The sequence below is a fragment of the Equus asinus genome, chromosome 22, assembly GCF_041296235.1.
Source record: "Equus asinus isolate D_3611 breed Donkey chromosome 22, EquAss-T2T_v2, whole genome shotgun sequence".
Lineage (NCBI taxonomy): Eukaryota > Metazoa > Chordata > Mammalia > Perissodactyla > Equidae > Equus > Equus asinus.
Window position 1 is genome coordinate 53,397,310 of NC_091811.1, and position 16,068 is coordinate 53,413,377.

The window sequence follows — 16,068 nt, forward strand, 5'->3', positions numbered from 1 at the left end:
AGCCTCGGTGTGCTCTGAAAAGGGGCATCCCACGATTCCATCACACGGGTTGCTGTGCGTCCAGAGGATTGCAGGGGGCCACACAGGGCTCTCCACACCGAGACCGGTTAGGCGACGGTGCCCATGACCCCGGTGGGACGTGATGCGGGCTTGAGGCTAGGCAGTAGGGATGAAGGGAACGGGAACACGCACGGGACTCATAGAACATTCGATGCCGGGGAGAGCGGGTCGGCACAGATAGGATAACTATGCGCTGTGTGGGGTGCAGGAGAGGGCGGAGGCTGCGTGTCCGGCCCGGCCTCCTCCGCGCCGCGCTCGGCACCCACCCGCGAGGTCGGCCGCGGCGCGAACCCCTCCCATCCCTTTAACAGGGACACTCCCCTTTAAGGCGGGCGCCTGCGCGCACCCGGCCCCGCCCTTCGGGGGCGCGCGCGGCGGTCGCGGCGCCGGCTCCGCCGGGAGCGCACGTGCCGGCGCCGGGCGGAGGAGAGGGAGGCGGGAGCGGGGCCGCGGGAGGAGGGGAGGCGCCGGGGGCGCGCGCGCGCGCTGGGCGCTGCTGGGCTGCGGCGGCGGCGGCGGCGGCGGTTACTATGGCGGAGTCGGCCGGAGCCTCCTCCTTCTTCCCCCTTGTTGTCCTCCTGCTCGCCGGCAGCAGCGGGGCCGGGCCCCGGGGTATCCAGGGTGAGTCCCGGGGCGGGGGGCGGGGGCCGGGATGGAGAGGGCCGGGCGAGGGCGAGGCCTCGCGCCGCGGCCCCTGGCGACAGCGCGCCCCCTCCCCACGCGCACAATATGGCCGGGCGGGGGGCGCGGAGGAGTCGGGGTGACCCCTGGTCGGCTTCCCCTGACCCCCGAGGCGCGGCCGCCCAGCCAGGACCCAGCTCACGCCGGGCCCCGGGGCACCCGAGCCCCCTTCCAAGAGGAGCTGGATTCGGGGAGCTCTCGGGGGTCGCGATCCCAGCACCCCCATGTTCCATAGAGGGAGTGCGGGCTTCCTTCCCCAAGATTTGCAGATCATGTTTGTGCCCCTCAGCTTGTCCAGGGGCGGGGGTCTTCATTCCCTCCCTCCAGATGCTCCCGGGGGGCGCCTTTTCTCCCGCCAAGACTGTGGGGCTCGGGCGATGGAGCCTTTGCTTCCCCGAGGTATCCTGATGTTGAGAGGCCTTGCGCACCTCAGATGATAGGGGAAGGGGTCTCTAACCTTTCCTTCGGGTCCTACACTTGGGGTGTCTCTTCCCCTCCCTCTCCTTCCTCCCTAATGCTCTGGGAGACGGAGTCTCATTTCCCCTTCGCTCAGTCCCTTAAGTTCAGTGGGGCAAACCCCCCACCTCCAATACACACGCCCTGTGGAAGCTGTGTGGAGGAAGTGAGACGGAACAGGCCCCTAAAGCTTTTTGGAGCTTGGCTCTGGAATCTCTCTAACCCTAGGAAACCTGGTTCCAGAACGTTTAATCTGCATCTAGGTGTATTTGCTTTCCGCCTCGCCTCTCCCACCCCACCCCAGGGGGCCCATTCAGTTAATCACTTTGTGGATGCCTTTTCAGGTGAAATCCTAGAACCTGCCTCCAACCCCCAAGATTATTTAAAGATCCCACCACTGGACCGTCTCCTGGCCCTTGGTCAGTACTTAACTTACCTTCCCACACAACCCCTCTGCCCAGCCCTTCCCCCCACGCACTCCTCCACTCTCACTCACCCCTTACCTCCCAACCCCCACGGCGTTCTGCTCCCTGATACCACCCCCACCCTGCCCACTGTAGAGGTGGGTAACCTTCTGTGGGACACTCAGCTGGGTGTGTTGTTTATGAGGCTTTGGGGGCTGAGAAGAGCAGATGAAACCCTAAAATATTTAATTTAAGAGATTCGCCTCAGATGTGTTTTGGCATTGGGGTAGCAGATAAAGGTTATATTTGGCAGTTAGATTGAAGTGATTATTGACCCACAGATGGATCTGGGAGAGACGATCAGGATTGTGTTCGCTCCTGAGGTACAAAGCCTGCTGCTTTGACTTCTCAGCAGCCCCTAACCTTCCAGCCATGGGAGCTCAAGTGCATGTTCCGTGGCTCTCCTTGCCACTAAAAATAATGATTCTCAGGTGGATTCAGGCTTCTTTAATAAAGCAGACAATCAAGAAAAGACATCATCGCACTTTGGAGTCTCAAAAACAAGTTCATTATCTCCAGCTTTGATGTTCCCTCCCAGTGGTGCAGCCTGTGCAGTGGGGTCTTTGTTTACTGGCTAATGCTTCTGTTAAGCACCTCGTGCGTGTTCCTGGCTCTGCTGCTCCGTGGCGTGGGTAATGTGCTGCAGGGTCTGATGAAGACGATGCAAGTGTGTGAACACAGCCTGACGTTTGTGGTGAGAGAATGGCTTTCATGAATAATGTTTGCTGGGCCTCATTATGGGCTATGTTATTGAAATGTGTAACATAGTGTTATTTCTCTAGTGAGGTAGTAAATAAGGAGACTCAGCCTTCAAGTTTGTCATTTTATATGCATATGAATAAATCTTTAAGTTCCTTCCATAGGAATTTTTGTCCTGTCCCTAATATATCCGAGATCTTTAACAGCCATTTTCCTGTTGATTTGGTGGCGTGTTTGTGGGGTTTTTCGTGTTGTTGAGAGCCTAGTTAAGAATGTTTAATTGATAATCCAACTGGTTCTGAATGGGGCAGAGTTCATTTTTTTGTAACCTTCCTGAAATGGATGTTTGTTGGGGTGAGGATGGGTGGGCATAATAGGGAGTTGGTTTCTTTTTTTGGTAAATTGGAAATTAGGTTGTGTGTCCAGCAAACATTCTCGAAGGCCTTTAAACTTCTTGGCCAGACACTACAGTTTTTTCCGGGACACGTCTAGTTGCCAATAGTGCATGCTACAGAGACCACTGTTGCAAAAGGCTGAAAGTAAAACGTCAGTTCTGGGAAAATAGAGGCTGTGGGATACCAAGAAGTTGATTGCTTTCCTCCCCAGCATTTCCTCAGTTGGGCTCCGCTAGGTGGGCTGGAGGAGTGGCCGAGCCTGGCAGCCCTGAGCCTGGTCCTTGGACGTGACATGAGGGCAGCAAGCATAGGTGTTTGTATTAATTAGCGAACTAACAGCAACTTAGCAAAGGGTCAGTAATAAGGAAAATGAGTTCCAGGTTATAAACAGCATCCGTTTGGTTGGTATACCATGTTTTAAGGCCTAGCTTTGGAATTTTCACATTGTTGTTTAAAAATGTATAATTGAACCAGTTAGCAGGAGAACGTGACATTCACTTAAGACAAAAGCGACGAGGGAGACATTTGAGCTTATGATAGGAACATTTTGAATTTTTATGAACAGACTAAAAGTCTAATTTCTGGCTGAGACTTGTAATTTTGTTGAGTGGATGTGGATTTGAAGTTCAGTGCACGTGAACTCTTGTAGAGAAGAATTGTCTCTGGTTAGTTTTGTTAAAAGAGCTCCTGGAACAGATGTGATTAAAACATAATCAAATGGCTACTGTGGTTAAAGGTTAGAGCCAAAGGGAGGGAGGAGCCTGGTGTTCGGCCCCAGAACTTCGCTCCCTGACAGGTTGTCCTTGAACAAGTCACTTAAGCTTCCTGCGACTACCTCAGTTTTCCCTCTGTAGACTAAGGAAATAGTGTGTGTTGCTCTTATTGGGACCTTTGTGAGACTGACTTACTGATAGCCAGTTGGCCGGGAGGTATTTTTAGACACAGTTTCTGACTTCAGTGAACAAGCACTGTTGGGTTACTTTTTATCTTATGGGGCAGAATCACACACCCTTGGGATTGCTGGAAGCAGCACATGTCGGTGTGGTTAATTTCTTCTTTGTGCACTCTGGTGGACCCGTTTCAGATTTCCTCGAGTTGATTTGTGTCTTCTGACAGGCCCGCATGCCGTGGACCGGGCAGCATACCTGTGCTGATCAGAGCCAGTCCGGAGGGAGTGACCTGCTTTGGGCTTTATTGGTTTGGCAACATTTTAATTCTTACGCAACTCTGGGTATGTTTATGACACTATGTAAATGTTACATAAGAACATGGAGGCTGAGAGTGGCCGGAATGGCGACTGTGCACACAGGAAGGTTAGACTGAGGACTTCATCCGAAAGGACCTTGGGCGTCTGCTGTCAGGGCAGGAGGAGGTTGCGCTTCACCTTCCTCTAAAAGCCTTTTCAGATGATTGTGTCTTTCAGGTGGACTGCTGTGTTATAAATAGGTTTATTCTCCACCAGTGAGCTAATTGTAACCTTGCCACCAAAATGTGAATCAGGAAACGGGGAGACAGGAGACGCGCTGCTGCCTCCAGCACGTCCTGTTGAATTCGCTTGTTGCGTTTTGAAACAGGAGTTGAATGGCAGGAGTCTGTTCTCGCAGTAACCCAGGGGCATAGGGTGTTGAGATGGAACGCAACTCTCAGTTCATGGTGCTTTAGATCTTCTTTATTTTTGAAGGTTAAATTAGAATACCGAAGTGACTCTTTTGTTTTACTTTTGAAATCCTTATTGTTTACTGTTCAGTTTTTGCTCGGAGCAGCAGTGAACATTAATTCTGGAATCCCGCCTCTTTGTCTCGGATTCTTGTGTTATTTGTCTAGTACAGTAGGAGTTGACATAAAGGCATCTTATCTCATTCTCCTCTCTGTACTTATAAAAAGAAAATCCTAGAGTCCTCTTTCTCGTCAATCCCCCTGACGCTGGAAGTGCTACAGGCATGCGGAGCCCATCATCCTGCCTGGCCTGGGGCTCCTCAGATGCGGTCCCCTGCGATGTCACTTCATTTCCCCCAGGGCCAGGTTCCAGCGCCTGCTCTTGCTGTGTGCCCTCCTCAGTTCTCAGTCTCACGTGTGGTCCGACCTGCGCTTGGGCTTCAGGACGCACCATCTCTGCTCCTGTCTCTTCTCCCTGCCTGCGGGCTTCTCCATCATGCACAGATGGAACCCGGAGCCAAAATACCGTTTCAGAGTGTTTCTTTCTTTCCCTGACTCTGTAGAGTTGCCAAACTGTGGTTTAGCTGTGAAGTTTCCGTCCCAGGCCGTCTTACCTGCTCCCTCCGTTTCAAAGACGGGGGCGCTTCAGGCATCTCTGCTGGTCTTTTCGGGTTTTCTTCTCTCTCCGCTTAGTCCTAAGCCTGCATTTGTCTTGCTAAATAATTAGAATTTAACATAATGAAAGTAACTGCCTTTCAGTTTAAAGTGTTGGTCATTCCTAATTTATACAATTACATAGGGGACGTTTCTTTGTTCAGTCGCATCTACCTGGAGTGGTTCTTGGCATGGAGAAATGACAGAGAACAAGATGGGCAAAAATCCCTAAGTCTGTAACTGTCGTGGAATTTACAACTAAACTGGCTTAGACTGAAAATAAATAAGTCACCACAGTTTTCAGTCATGAGCGCTGTGAAGAAGATAAAACAGGATGATGTGCTGGAGTGCGCTGGGACCTGCCATTTCACGTCTCTCTCAGCGTCATTGTTTTATCTGTAAAATGGGGTTAATTCAGTGAAGTCTCGGTGCTCGTGGTAGTTAAGCTCTATAAATTCGACTCTAACTCTGAATTACTGGATACTGAACCATTGCTCCTAGGGGAAACACAGGGGTAGGTTCCTGTGAGCCTCTGGTGACATTTTCATCAACCAGTCAGTATATAACCTTGTTTTGTGTGTGTTTCTGCTTAAAGACACTACTTAATAGACAGTCGTGTGCCGTGTAACAACGTTTTGGTCAATGACAGACCACATATACAACGATGGTCCCATAAGATCGGTACCATATAGCCTAGGTGTGTAGTGGGCTGTCGCATCCAGGTTTGTGTGAGTACACTCTATGGTGTTTGCACAAAGATGAAATCACCTAACGACACATTTCTCAGGACATATCTCCGTCGTTAAGCAATGCGTGGCTGTAGATTGTTGGTACGTTACATTGAACTCAGGGCTAGCAGCACTATAATGCGTGCTTATCCCGAACAAAGCTTATCTAATATACGGGTTTTCTTTATAAGGCGCCTTGCTGTCTTCTTGAGCTTAGGAGCACTAGACAGCATTTACTCTTGGGGGCCATTTTAAATAGTGAAATCACCACCAAAAACCACGAAAAGGCAAAAAGCATGGCTGTGACTATTCCATGAACAGGATGCGTATTTACCGTGCGAGGGCTCAATCGGGAAGGCAGAGTGTTGCCTTGTTCAGCCTCGGCTAGAACTGTGTGCACGGACGACTCAAATTTCTCACCACTGTGCACGTGTACGCGAAGGACTGAAAGCACTGAGAGTATTGACTTTGGGGTTACAAATAAATTGTACCAAGTAGGCAGATTCACATATGAAATCCATGAATAGTGAGGATCCACTGTGTTTCATTAAAGCCATACAAATAATTGTAATGGAGAGAAAATTATGTGGAATTCCAAGGATTCTTAAATGGTTTCTGTAAACCACGATTTTAATATACAGTTAGAAGTCCCGTTTCCAGCCTGTAAATAAACTAAACAGATATCTGTATATCGGGTACTACTGTTGTGATCTAAAGATTCCTTTAACACATACATATGGAGCACCTACCATATGCCAGGCACTGTTGCAGGTGCTAGAGATACAACAGTAAACAAAAGGAGACAGGAATGCCTTCCTTCTTGGAGCTTATCTTCTGGCAGTTGAGAGCTATAATAAGAAAATAAAATATAAGGTGATTTTACCTACCACAGTGTCCCGTCCCCTCCCCCCCCCATTCCTGGCCTTTGGTATACACATATATTCTCCCAGTTGTTAAATCAAACACTAATCTGGGTACTACTGTGAAGGGATTTGGTAGATGTAATTAAGGTCCCAAATCAGTTGACCTTCAGGTCGGGAGACTTGTGGTAGACCTGACCTAACCAAGACAGCCATTTGAAAGCAGAGGATTTTCTCAGCTGGTTGCAGAAGAGGAAGTCAGAGATGCTCTAGCTGGTTTGGAAGAAAGTAAACATCCGTGTGTGAATTGCCCGTGGGGGCCACGTGGCCAGGAACTGTGGGTCAACGCTAGGAGCTGAGAGTGGTCTCTGGCTGTCAGCAAGGAGAGAAATGGGGACCTCAGTCCTTCATCCACAAGGCAGTGGAGATTGCCAACTACCAGTGAGCTTGAAAGCGGTCCCAGCCCTAGATGAGAAAGCAGCCGTGGCCAACACCAGTCATGCTGTGCCTGGACTTCTGACCTGCAGAAACTGAGAGATAGTAAATAGGTGGTGTGTTTTGAAATGTGTGTGTGTGGTGAGTCAGAGGGTGACGTGAGGAGAAGGAAGTAGGAGAAATATCCCAAGATAGGCTTGTGAGTACTTGAGACCTGGTCCCCAGCATGTCGGTGGACCTCGCACTGAACAGAAATCCTTTGATCACATGTGGCTTCCCTCTACTGCCGGTTACCTTTTCCTAGATACTCGTTGAGTGTTTGGAGGAGAGAGAAGATTATGGGTGTTTTGAACATAAGGTTTTTAGGTGGTTGGGATGTTTGAGTTGAGGTGTGTGGGTATTGAAGCGTATTTTTTTTGGTAAGTATTTGTGGTGAACTTGCCTTGCCCCAAATCTTTGTATTGTCTTGGTGTGCGTTTGTATGTTACTTTCTGTACTTGTAGCTAAGATTGAATCGAATGCAGTCAGTGTTCATTTCTAGTATCCAGGACCAAGCTGAATGTTGAGAGGGATACTGAGGAAAGAATCTCTCCTTGCCCTTTAGAAGTTTACACACAGATTGACTTTTCTTCTGCTGGTTGGAGCAACCACAGAACTACGAAAAACTCCCACCCCTTCTCATTCACTGGGATGACAGTAGTAATAAAAGCATCTGATTTAGTGGATGTTTACTATATACTTAAGTGTTATGCTGAGCACTTGCGTTACATCATTTACTCTATACAGCTATTCTCTGAGGCACTCCTATCCCCATTTTACATGGGAGAAAACTGGGGGGTAGAGAGGTTAAGCAGTGGGCCTGAGGTCTGTCTGACTTCAAGGCATGTGCTCTGTCTAAATACTGCACTCTATATTATGATGACTCTCACAGTGATTTTCTAACCGGGCTGCCTCCCGTCTCCCGCTTGTGCTCTCTCCTACTGCTGGGTTAACTTTGGAAAACTCACCTTCTGCATCTGGTGGTTCCACCACTTTTATGTGGCCTCCAGGATCAATTCCAGACTCCTTAGCCTGGCATCTCAATCAGTCTCATCTGGCCCTAGTCTCCCTTACTGCCCTTGTCTCTGGCTGGAACCTTGGTATTGTTGTGGCATCTGTCCGTTTTCTGTGGACCTAATATGCCTTGTGCTTTTCATGGCTTTGGCTTTCTCTACCTAGCCAAATCCAGCATCCTTCAGTGTCGGACCTTCTTTGTCCTCCGGCCTTCCCCAGTCAGTAATTCCATCCTCTCTCCTTTTCTCTTTGGTCCACACTGGTAGTATAGAGGTTCACACAGATTTATAGTTGTCTGCTCCCCGCCCCTCTCACCCTCTACCCCTAGAAAGTGGTGCTAGGAGCTGGCTTATTCTTTATATGGCTTTGTCCTGTCACAGAGCCTTGCGTATCTTAAGTACTTAATAAATTTGTTTAATTGAATCCATTCATTTCTTTTCCGTCCTCTCAGCAAAATCAAGGTAAATAATTCCAGTTCTGTCCTGCTGTAATTTTATTATCTCCTGTATCTACAGTTTTTATCCCAGTCACTCAAAAGTGCCACAAACAATTGTGAGTTACTTGGAACATAATAATCTCTCTTCCTACCTCACCTCTTTCATCTCTGTTTATTCTACCACCTACCCATTTTAGTCCAGCCAAATGGACTTGATCTCAACCTCATTAGTTTTATTCTCAGCCCTGGCTGCTTTTTTTTCCTCCTTCATTGTCCCAGTTGCCTGAAACAACCATTCCTCTCCCTCTTCTACTCAAAACTGTGACATACAGCATCTCCTCTCTACTCATCCATAGCATAGTAAATAGGTCAGGAGGCAGATACGGAATACCACTGGTAAATAGCCTCCCTGCCCTCATGAGGCAGGAATATGTCTGTCTAAGTACAACAAAGAAAGAAAACAGAATAGTTTTACGTTTTCATTATAATTGCAAGTAAAGGAGAAATACCAAATCACTGGTAGGTGTTCTGAATATGACGGCAGAGTCTGTCCACTTAGATCCTGGGAACGTGGGACACGCTCCATCGTAATGGTGCCGCTCATTCCAGTTTTAGCCGACATTCTCCTGGGCATCAGGTGGACCCTTGCTGGATGTTCGGGTATTCACAGTCAGCCATAAATTAAGTTGCAATGACAGGTCTCCTTAGCATAAACATCAAACGTCTCTTTGGAGGGAGAACAAAGCTCTTATTCTCTAGACCTGAGGCTTAAGGGTGAGCTTGTTTAAACAGCTCTCTAGGTTGGGTTTGTCTCCAAGCGGAATGTCAGAAAGGCAGTTTGTAGAATAGGTAGCGTGTGGAGCTGGCTTCCCAAACACCTTTCTCTTATGCAAACCCCATTCCGAGACCTTTTCCCAGATTGGAATTAAATACCAGGCTTATCAAGTGTCTTATTGTTAGACCTGTGGGTTTTTCCCCTCATACAAATAGCTTCCTTTATTAAGTCAGTTATATTTTTTTCATACATGCTTTTTACCAGTGCAGTTTTTGGTTGTTTTAGGTACCACCAACTACACGTGTAAAATTTGACTTTATTATGGCTCTTGGGTACTTGAGAGTTTTTGTTTTGATGTATTTTTAAAATTTAATTTTGGGGCCGGCCGGGCGACGTAGTGGTTAAGTTCACGCACTCTGCTTCAGCGGCACCGGGTTCACAGGTTCGGATCCCAGGCGCGGACCTACATACTGCTTGTCAAGCTGTGCTGTGGTGGTGTCCCACATATAAAGGAGAGGAGGATTGGCACAGACGTTAGCTCAGGGCTAATCTTCCTCACCAAAAAAATTAAAAAATAAATAAAAATCTAATTTTGATGATTATAAAAAGTGAAAATGTAATTTGGGTTTTTTTTATCGGTAGCATCTGATTGCTTTACTCTAATGCTGCAGGATTTCCCACTTAGGTTAGTTGGAACTTTGGCTGCTGGTCCAGTGTCAGTTCCTAGTTGTTGCCCTCCCACCTCACCCCCTACACCCCTCCTCAGGAGAACCAAACCTTACCTCGCTTGTGACAGTATAGTGCCACACACCTCCATTTTTTTTTAACCTGATTCAGGATTTTCGTAAACATTTTGGCAGTTGTCTAGATCAGTAGTTAGTGAACGACATTTTTCTTTGTGTTTTTAAAGCAGTGGAACCCTTTTAAAAATGAAAAGTGTAGAAACATGTATAAAATGGATAAATGCTGAGCCACTCTAGCAGAGCCCCCTTTGCTCTCAAATTGTGAGGCTGAGATTTATCTAACGAGGCTTATTCCGCACACTGCTGTTTGCCAGGCACCGTGCTGAGCACCTGCATGGACCTGGTGTGGAGGGGGACACTGCTCCCCTCCCCGCGCTGTTCACAGGTTCCTGGACATCTTGGGCAGCCCAGGGATTCAGGAAGGACACGGTCTGAAGAACGTTGTACCTCTAGGTTTTTTTCCTGTGCGTGTGTTAGGTTTTTTGGGTTTTGTCATTGAGATTATGTTATACATATTGTTTTACAAAGACTTATGGTATTTTTTAAATTGTGGTAAAACACATGTAACAAAATTTGTCATTTTTAACCATTTACAGTGTACAATTCAGTAGCATTGAGTACCTTCATAACGTCGTGTGAACCATCCGCCCTGTCTAGTTCCACAACTTTTTCTTTACCCCAAAGGAAACCCGTAACCCATCAGTCACTCCCCGTCCTCTCCCCGCCGCAGCCCCTGACAACCTCTAATACGCTTTCCAGATGTTTAGTATAAATGGAATCATACAACATGTGGTTTCTTTCACTTAACATAATGTTTTCAAAGTTCATCCATATTGTAGTATATATCAGTAGTTTATGCATTTTTATGGCTGAATAATACTCCATCCTGTGAATATACTACGTTTTGTTTATCTGTTCATTATTTGATGGACATTTAGGTCGTGTCCACCTCTTGACTCTTGTGAGTAGTGCTTTTGTAAACATTGGTGTACATATTTTTGTTTGAACACTCGTTTTGAATCTTTTGGATACGTACCTAGGAGTGGAATTGCTGCATTATATGGTAATTCAATGTTCAACTTATCAAGGAACCATCAAACTGTGGTCCGCAGTGGCTGCACCATTTACAATCCTACCAGCAATGTGTGAGCATTCCGGTTTCTCTAAGTCTTCACCTATGCTTGTCACTTGTTATTTTCGTATGTGACTCTGAAGTGGTATCTCATTGTAGTTTTGATTTGCATTTAAATTTCAAGTTCATTTGCATTTGTTGGACATCTTTCCACATGCGTGTGGGCCATTTGTGTATCCTCTTTGGAGAAATGTCTGTTCCAGTCCTTTGCCTATTTTTTAGTTGTTTTTTATTGTCATTGAGTTGTAAGAGTTCTTTACATATTCTGGATATTAGACCATTGTTAGATATGTGATTTGCAAATATTTTTTCCCATTCTGTAGGTTGTCTTTTCACTCTCTTGATGTTTTCCTTCGATGCACAAAAGTTTTAAATTTTGATGGAGGCCAGTTTATCTGTTTTTCTTTGTTGCTTGTGCTTTTGGTGTGATACTTAAGAGACCACTGCCAAATCCCAGGTCACTAAGATTTACCTCTGTTTTGTTTTTAAAAGTTTTAGCTCTTATATTTAGGTCTTTGATCCATTTTGAGTTAATTTGTGTATATGGTGTAAAGTAAGGGTCCAACTTCTTTCTTTTGCATGTGGATATCCAGTTGTCCAGCACCATTTGTTGAAGACTAGTCTTTCCCCCTGAATGTACTAGACACTCTTGTCAAAAATCAGTTGATTACAGATCTATAGGTTTGTTTGTATAGGTCTGTTTCTGGACTGTCAATTCTATTCCTTGATTTATATGTCTATACTCATGCCAGTACTACACTATTTTGATAACTGTGGCTTTGTAGTAAGTTTTGAGATCAGGAAGTGTGAGTTCTCTAACTTCGTTCCTTTTTTGTTTTTTCTCAGATCATTTTGGCCATTCAGGATCACAGAGTTGTATAGAGTCGTGGTCTTTGTTCTATCCTAAGGAAGCTGTAGGGAGTTTGGATAAGGTCTGGGGAAGAAGAATTAAAATAATCATGGGTTGTAATAGGCCCTTGTCAGTTTGGCCTGTCTGATGGATGCTGTCATCTGGAGGGCTGAGAGGCAGTTTATGATCAAGTTGTAAAGTCATGAAGGGCAAGGGTGGTGCAGGCTGGCTTGGGCACTAGCCTCGGACACCGTAGGACTAGAAGGGGGCCCAGGGAAGTCTGGAGGAGACAGTGTGGTGTACATCAACGGGCCAGTGCGCCACGAGATGATCTTATTATCCCTGAGGGGCAATTCATAGAAGCTGAAAATCAGGAATACTGTAGATATAAACCATTTTATATATATATATATTTTTTTAAAGATTTGCCTTGAGCTAACATCTGTTACCAGTCTTTTTTTTTTCTTGTTCTTCTCCCCAAAGCCCCCCAGTACATAGTTGTATATTCTAGTTGCGGGTCCTTATGGTTGTGCTGTTTGGGACGCTGCCTCAGTATGGCCTGACGAGTGGTGCCATGTCTGCACCCAGGATCCGAACCAGCGAAACCCTGGGCTGCCAAAGCAGGGTATGCAAACTTAACCACTCAGCCACAGGGCCGGCCCGTCTTAAGCCATTTTAGAACTCTTGTGGGCCTCTGCCTTCCAGGACAGACGGCATGCCTCCTGCCTTCTGAGGCTGGTGCCACTGCCCTGTGCTCTCCCACACCCTGTCTCTGGGATGTGGTCTGAGGCAGGAGACTGGGCTGAGTGGCCTTAAGGTTAGCCCTGTATGGTGGTCCTTGGGAATTCTCAGGGAGCCGGGTCTCATTGAGTGTCCACCCAGTGTGTGCAGTGGGTCAGAGAGCAGACCCAACCCGCTCCAGTGCCCCTCTGCAGTGAGGTCATCTTTGCCGAGACCTGGCCGTGTTAGTGCCCCCATAACATGCAGCTGGACGCTCTGCCCAGGTTGGGGCTTGTCAGCCTTCCTCAGAACACAGCCTCTCTCATAAATCAAATTTGTATTTACATCCTACTACAGACCACGTGCTAATCGTGTTTTGGTACCATGTTCAAATCCTGCCAAAGTGGTTTTGTCTTTGGTTCAGGTTTGACTGACTTGTTAATAACAAAAGCTGGGCTGGCAGGAATTTCGTCCTGACCACTTGTGTGTGTGTGAGAGAGAGGAAGATTGTCACTGAGCTAACATCCGTGCTAGTCTTCCTCTGTTTTATGTGGGATGCTGCTGCAGTGTGGCTTGAGGAGTGGTGCTAGGTCTGCTCCAGGATCTGAACCCATGAACCTCGGGCTGCTGAAGTGGAGTGCAGGGACTTACCCACTGCACCACTGGGCTTGCCCCTTGTCCTGACCACTGTTTAACCAGCTTGTGTGTAGAGTGATTTGGTTGGTCCTCTGTGATTGGTTTTCCTGATTATGCTGTTTCTCCCGCGTAACTCTTTGGTTGTGGAGTCTGGAGAGTTTTCGGTGTGTCTTGTTTATAGCCGCATGTGGACCGATTCACCTGGTGAGTCAGTATGAAACAGATCACACGAATGGCTGCTATCATTAGCCCAGATTTAGCTTTCAAAGAAATCAAAATTAGGTTTGTGATGTAGTCTTAAGAGTAAATTTACAGTAAATTGAGATTTTTTTGTAATCATCATTTATTTAGTTTCAATGAAAAATGAATATTAACAGAAAACTAGCCCTGATGTCTGTGTTTAAAATGCAGAAAAAGGTATATAAAATTTAAAGCAGAACTTCCCAGTGTTGGATCAGTGATCTAAACAATGTGAATTTAAAAGCAAGCTCGGTTCAGTTTTCAGCTGGAGGATTTTAGAGGTCATCTAGTCCGGTCTCTTCTTGCTGGTTAATCAGGAGATAAACGAGGTCCGGTGGGTTGCGTGACTTGCCCAAAGCCACACGGCCACTTACCGGCAGAGCAGAGTCCCCCACAGCACCTCCTTGCTGTGGTCTTGCCGTAACTTGCCACTTCCTAATTAGTTAAAGAGACACAGTTCATGCGTGCGTGTTTGTTTGCGTTTTACGTTGAGAGGAGGGATTAAAATGTATCAAGCACCAGTTTGCTGAGCACTATTTAAATATATTATTTCGTGTAATTCTTACGTAGTCCTCTGAAGTAATTGTTAACAGCCCCACTTTGCAGATTGGGACACCGGGTGCAGGGAGGTCACTGACTTGCTCAAGGTCGTCTGATTAGTGGGAGAGCTGACATTTGAGGCTTGGGTCTTTCGGGCCTGTCCCTGCCGTGACAGCCCACTGTGACTCTAGTGATAGTAAGGGAACCTCCTCTGGGGCGTGGGCAGTGGTGAGGGTTATCTTAAAATGGATCTTCTTCAGACTCCTCACTCGCTCTGTGAACTGCAGAGATGTGCACAGATAAGTGCAGAGAGAGGCTTTCTCAGAGTCCCCACAGCACTAGGCGGATGTTTGGCTTGTCCTCTTACCATCTCTGTAAGCGAAATGGTATTTTCTGGTTGACCCGCTGAGGCTCAGAGAGATCCAGGGACTTGCCCAGTCTCTTATCACAAACCCGCATGGCCCTGCTCCCAGTTCCGCTCTTCGTCCTGTCTAGCAGATTTCACCACTTTTGTTCTTTCCTGTCTTACACCAAGATTGTTTAAGTACTTCCCAAAAATAATGAGCCACGTGTGGGTGTGTTCGTTCTCCAGAATGAATCACTGTGAAAGAGGCCGTGAACCAACGAAAGAAGAATCAGTATCTGGAGCCAGAGGTTCTGGCTCTCCTGTCTGCTAGTTGACCGACTCTGAAGTGAGCTTTTTTTCGAAAGGCGGCTGCGGGTCTGGCCTGCGTGTCCCACTGTGCTCAGAATAGCCCTCTTGGAGTTGTTCGTTTTCCCGTCTTGCTTCCCAAAATAGACCCGTTGCTGTTCTCTTTGCTGGACACCACAGCACATGTATGGAGAGGGGTGCAGTCCACGGGGAACCCCTTTGTGCCTGAATGTCCCCACGGACACCAAGGGGCGTGGGCATTAGTTTTCTTGGATTAACAGTCAGGACTCCAGTGTGAGTAAAAGAGGTTTGGATCCAGTGTGCTGAGATTCAGAAGTAAATTTAAGTTAGCCAGAAGAGTGAGAGAGGAGCAAATCAAGGTATTTGGGAGGAAAAATGAGGAGGTTCCTTAGTCTTTCTTGTGTCTAAAAGGGTTGGAATCGAAATTTAGGACGAATCTGCTTTTAAAATTCCCTTTATGGCTTGGATCCTAGTCCGCAGGGCACCTGGTTAAATGCCCTGCCTCGAAAGTGTAACTGCCTGACCCTCCGGCAGGAGCTACGCGTTTTGGAAGTCTCCCGGGAGAAAGGGGTCTGGTCAAACGTGGGGAGAAAACGCGACTGGCGAGAGTGCAGCTCCACACTGTCCGTTACCTGCCAGCGCCGTCTCTCCTTTGTTGCTTGGGTGGGAATGGCCAGGGATTGTGACATTTATAGAGAGCCTGAGGAAGGAGGGGTTGGACACTGAGATATTTAGAATCTCTCTTTGGGTTTGAAAAGCCAAGAGATGCCTTCCAGTGTATTGGAGGGAGAGACCAAGATAGACCGTTGACAGCCTGGAGGGTGAGTTGCGACAGGCTGGTTTGTCATGGGGCTGGTCATCGACATCTCTTCTCCAGGGGCCCCAGTCTGAGCATATTCCCACTGGGTATCCAGACCACATTCACTTAGTGTCCAGTCTGAGGCTCGGGTGGGCCCTGTCACCTCTGCCCCTGATCGGCGAATGCTTCTTTCAGCACTGTGGGTCCCAACTGAAGTCTCGTCATGGCCACAGCCATACTCCTGCCCATCCGAAGAGGTCAGGGCTAGGTTAGGCCTGTGGGAGACAGTGTTGGGGAGGACCAACTGCTGCTGTCTGCGCTATTCTTGTTAGACGGATAAATAAAGGATTTCAGATTCCAGGGCTGCCGAACTGGCTTTCCGA

General features: G+C 47.4%; 1 protein-coding gene across 3 annotated transcripts in view; it reads left to right on the plus strand.

Moving 5' to 3' along the window:
* The first annotated feature begins 467 nt into the window (after nucleotides 1-467).
* The window catches only part of ACVR1B (activin A receptor type 1B), a 33,674-nt gene continuing 18,073 nt past the window's right edge, over nucleotides 468-16,068 (plus strand). Inside the window, exon 1 of one of the 3 annotated variants that reach the window (XM_070494103.1) lies at nucleotides 468-681. In XM_070494103.1, the coding sequence (XP_070350204.1) occupies nucleotides 591-681 (91 nt within the window). In that variant the 5' untranslated portion in view covers nucleotides 468-590. The remainder of the gene's footprint in view (nucleotides 682-16,068) is intronic. The other 2 variants (XM_070494100.1, XM_070494101.1) reach the window with 2 other exon arrangements.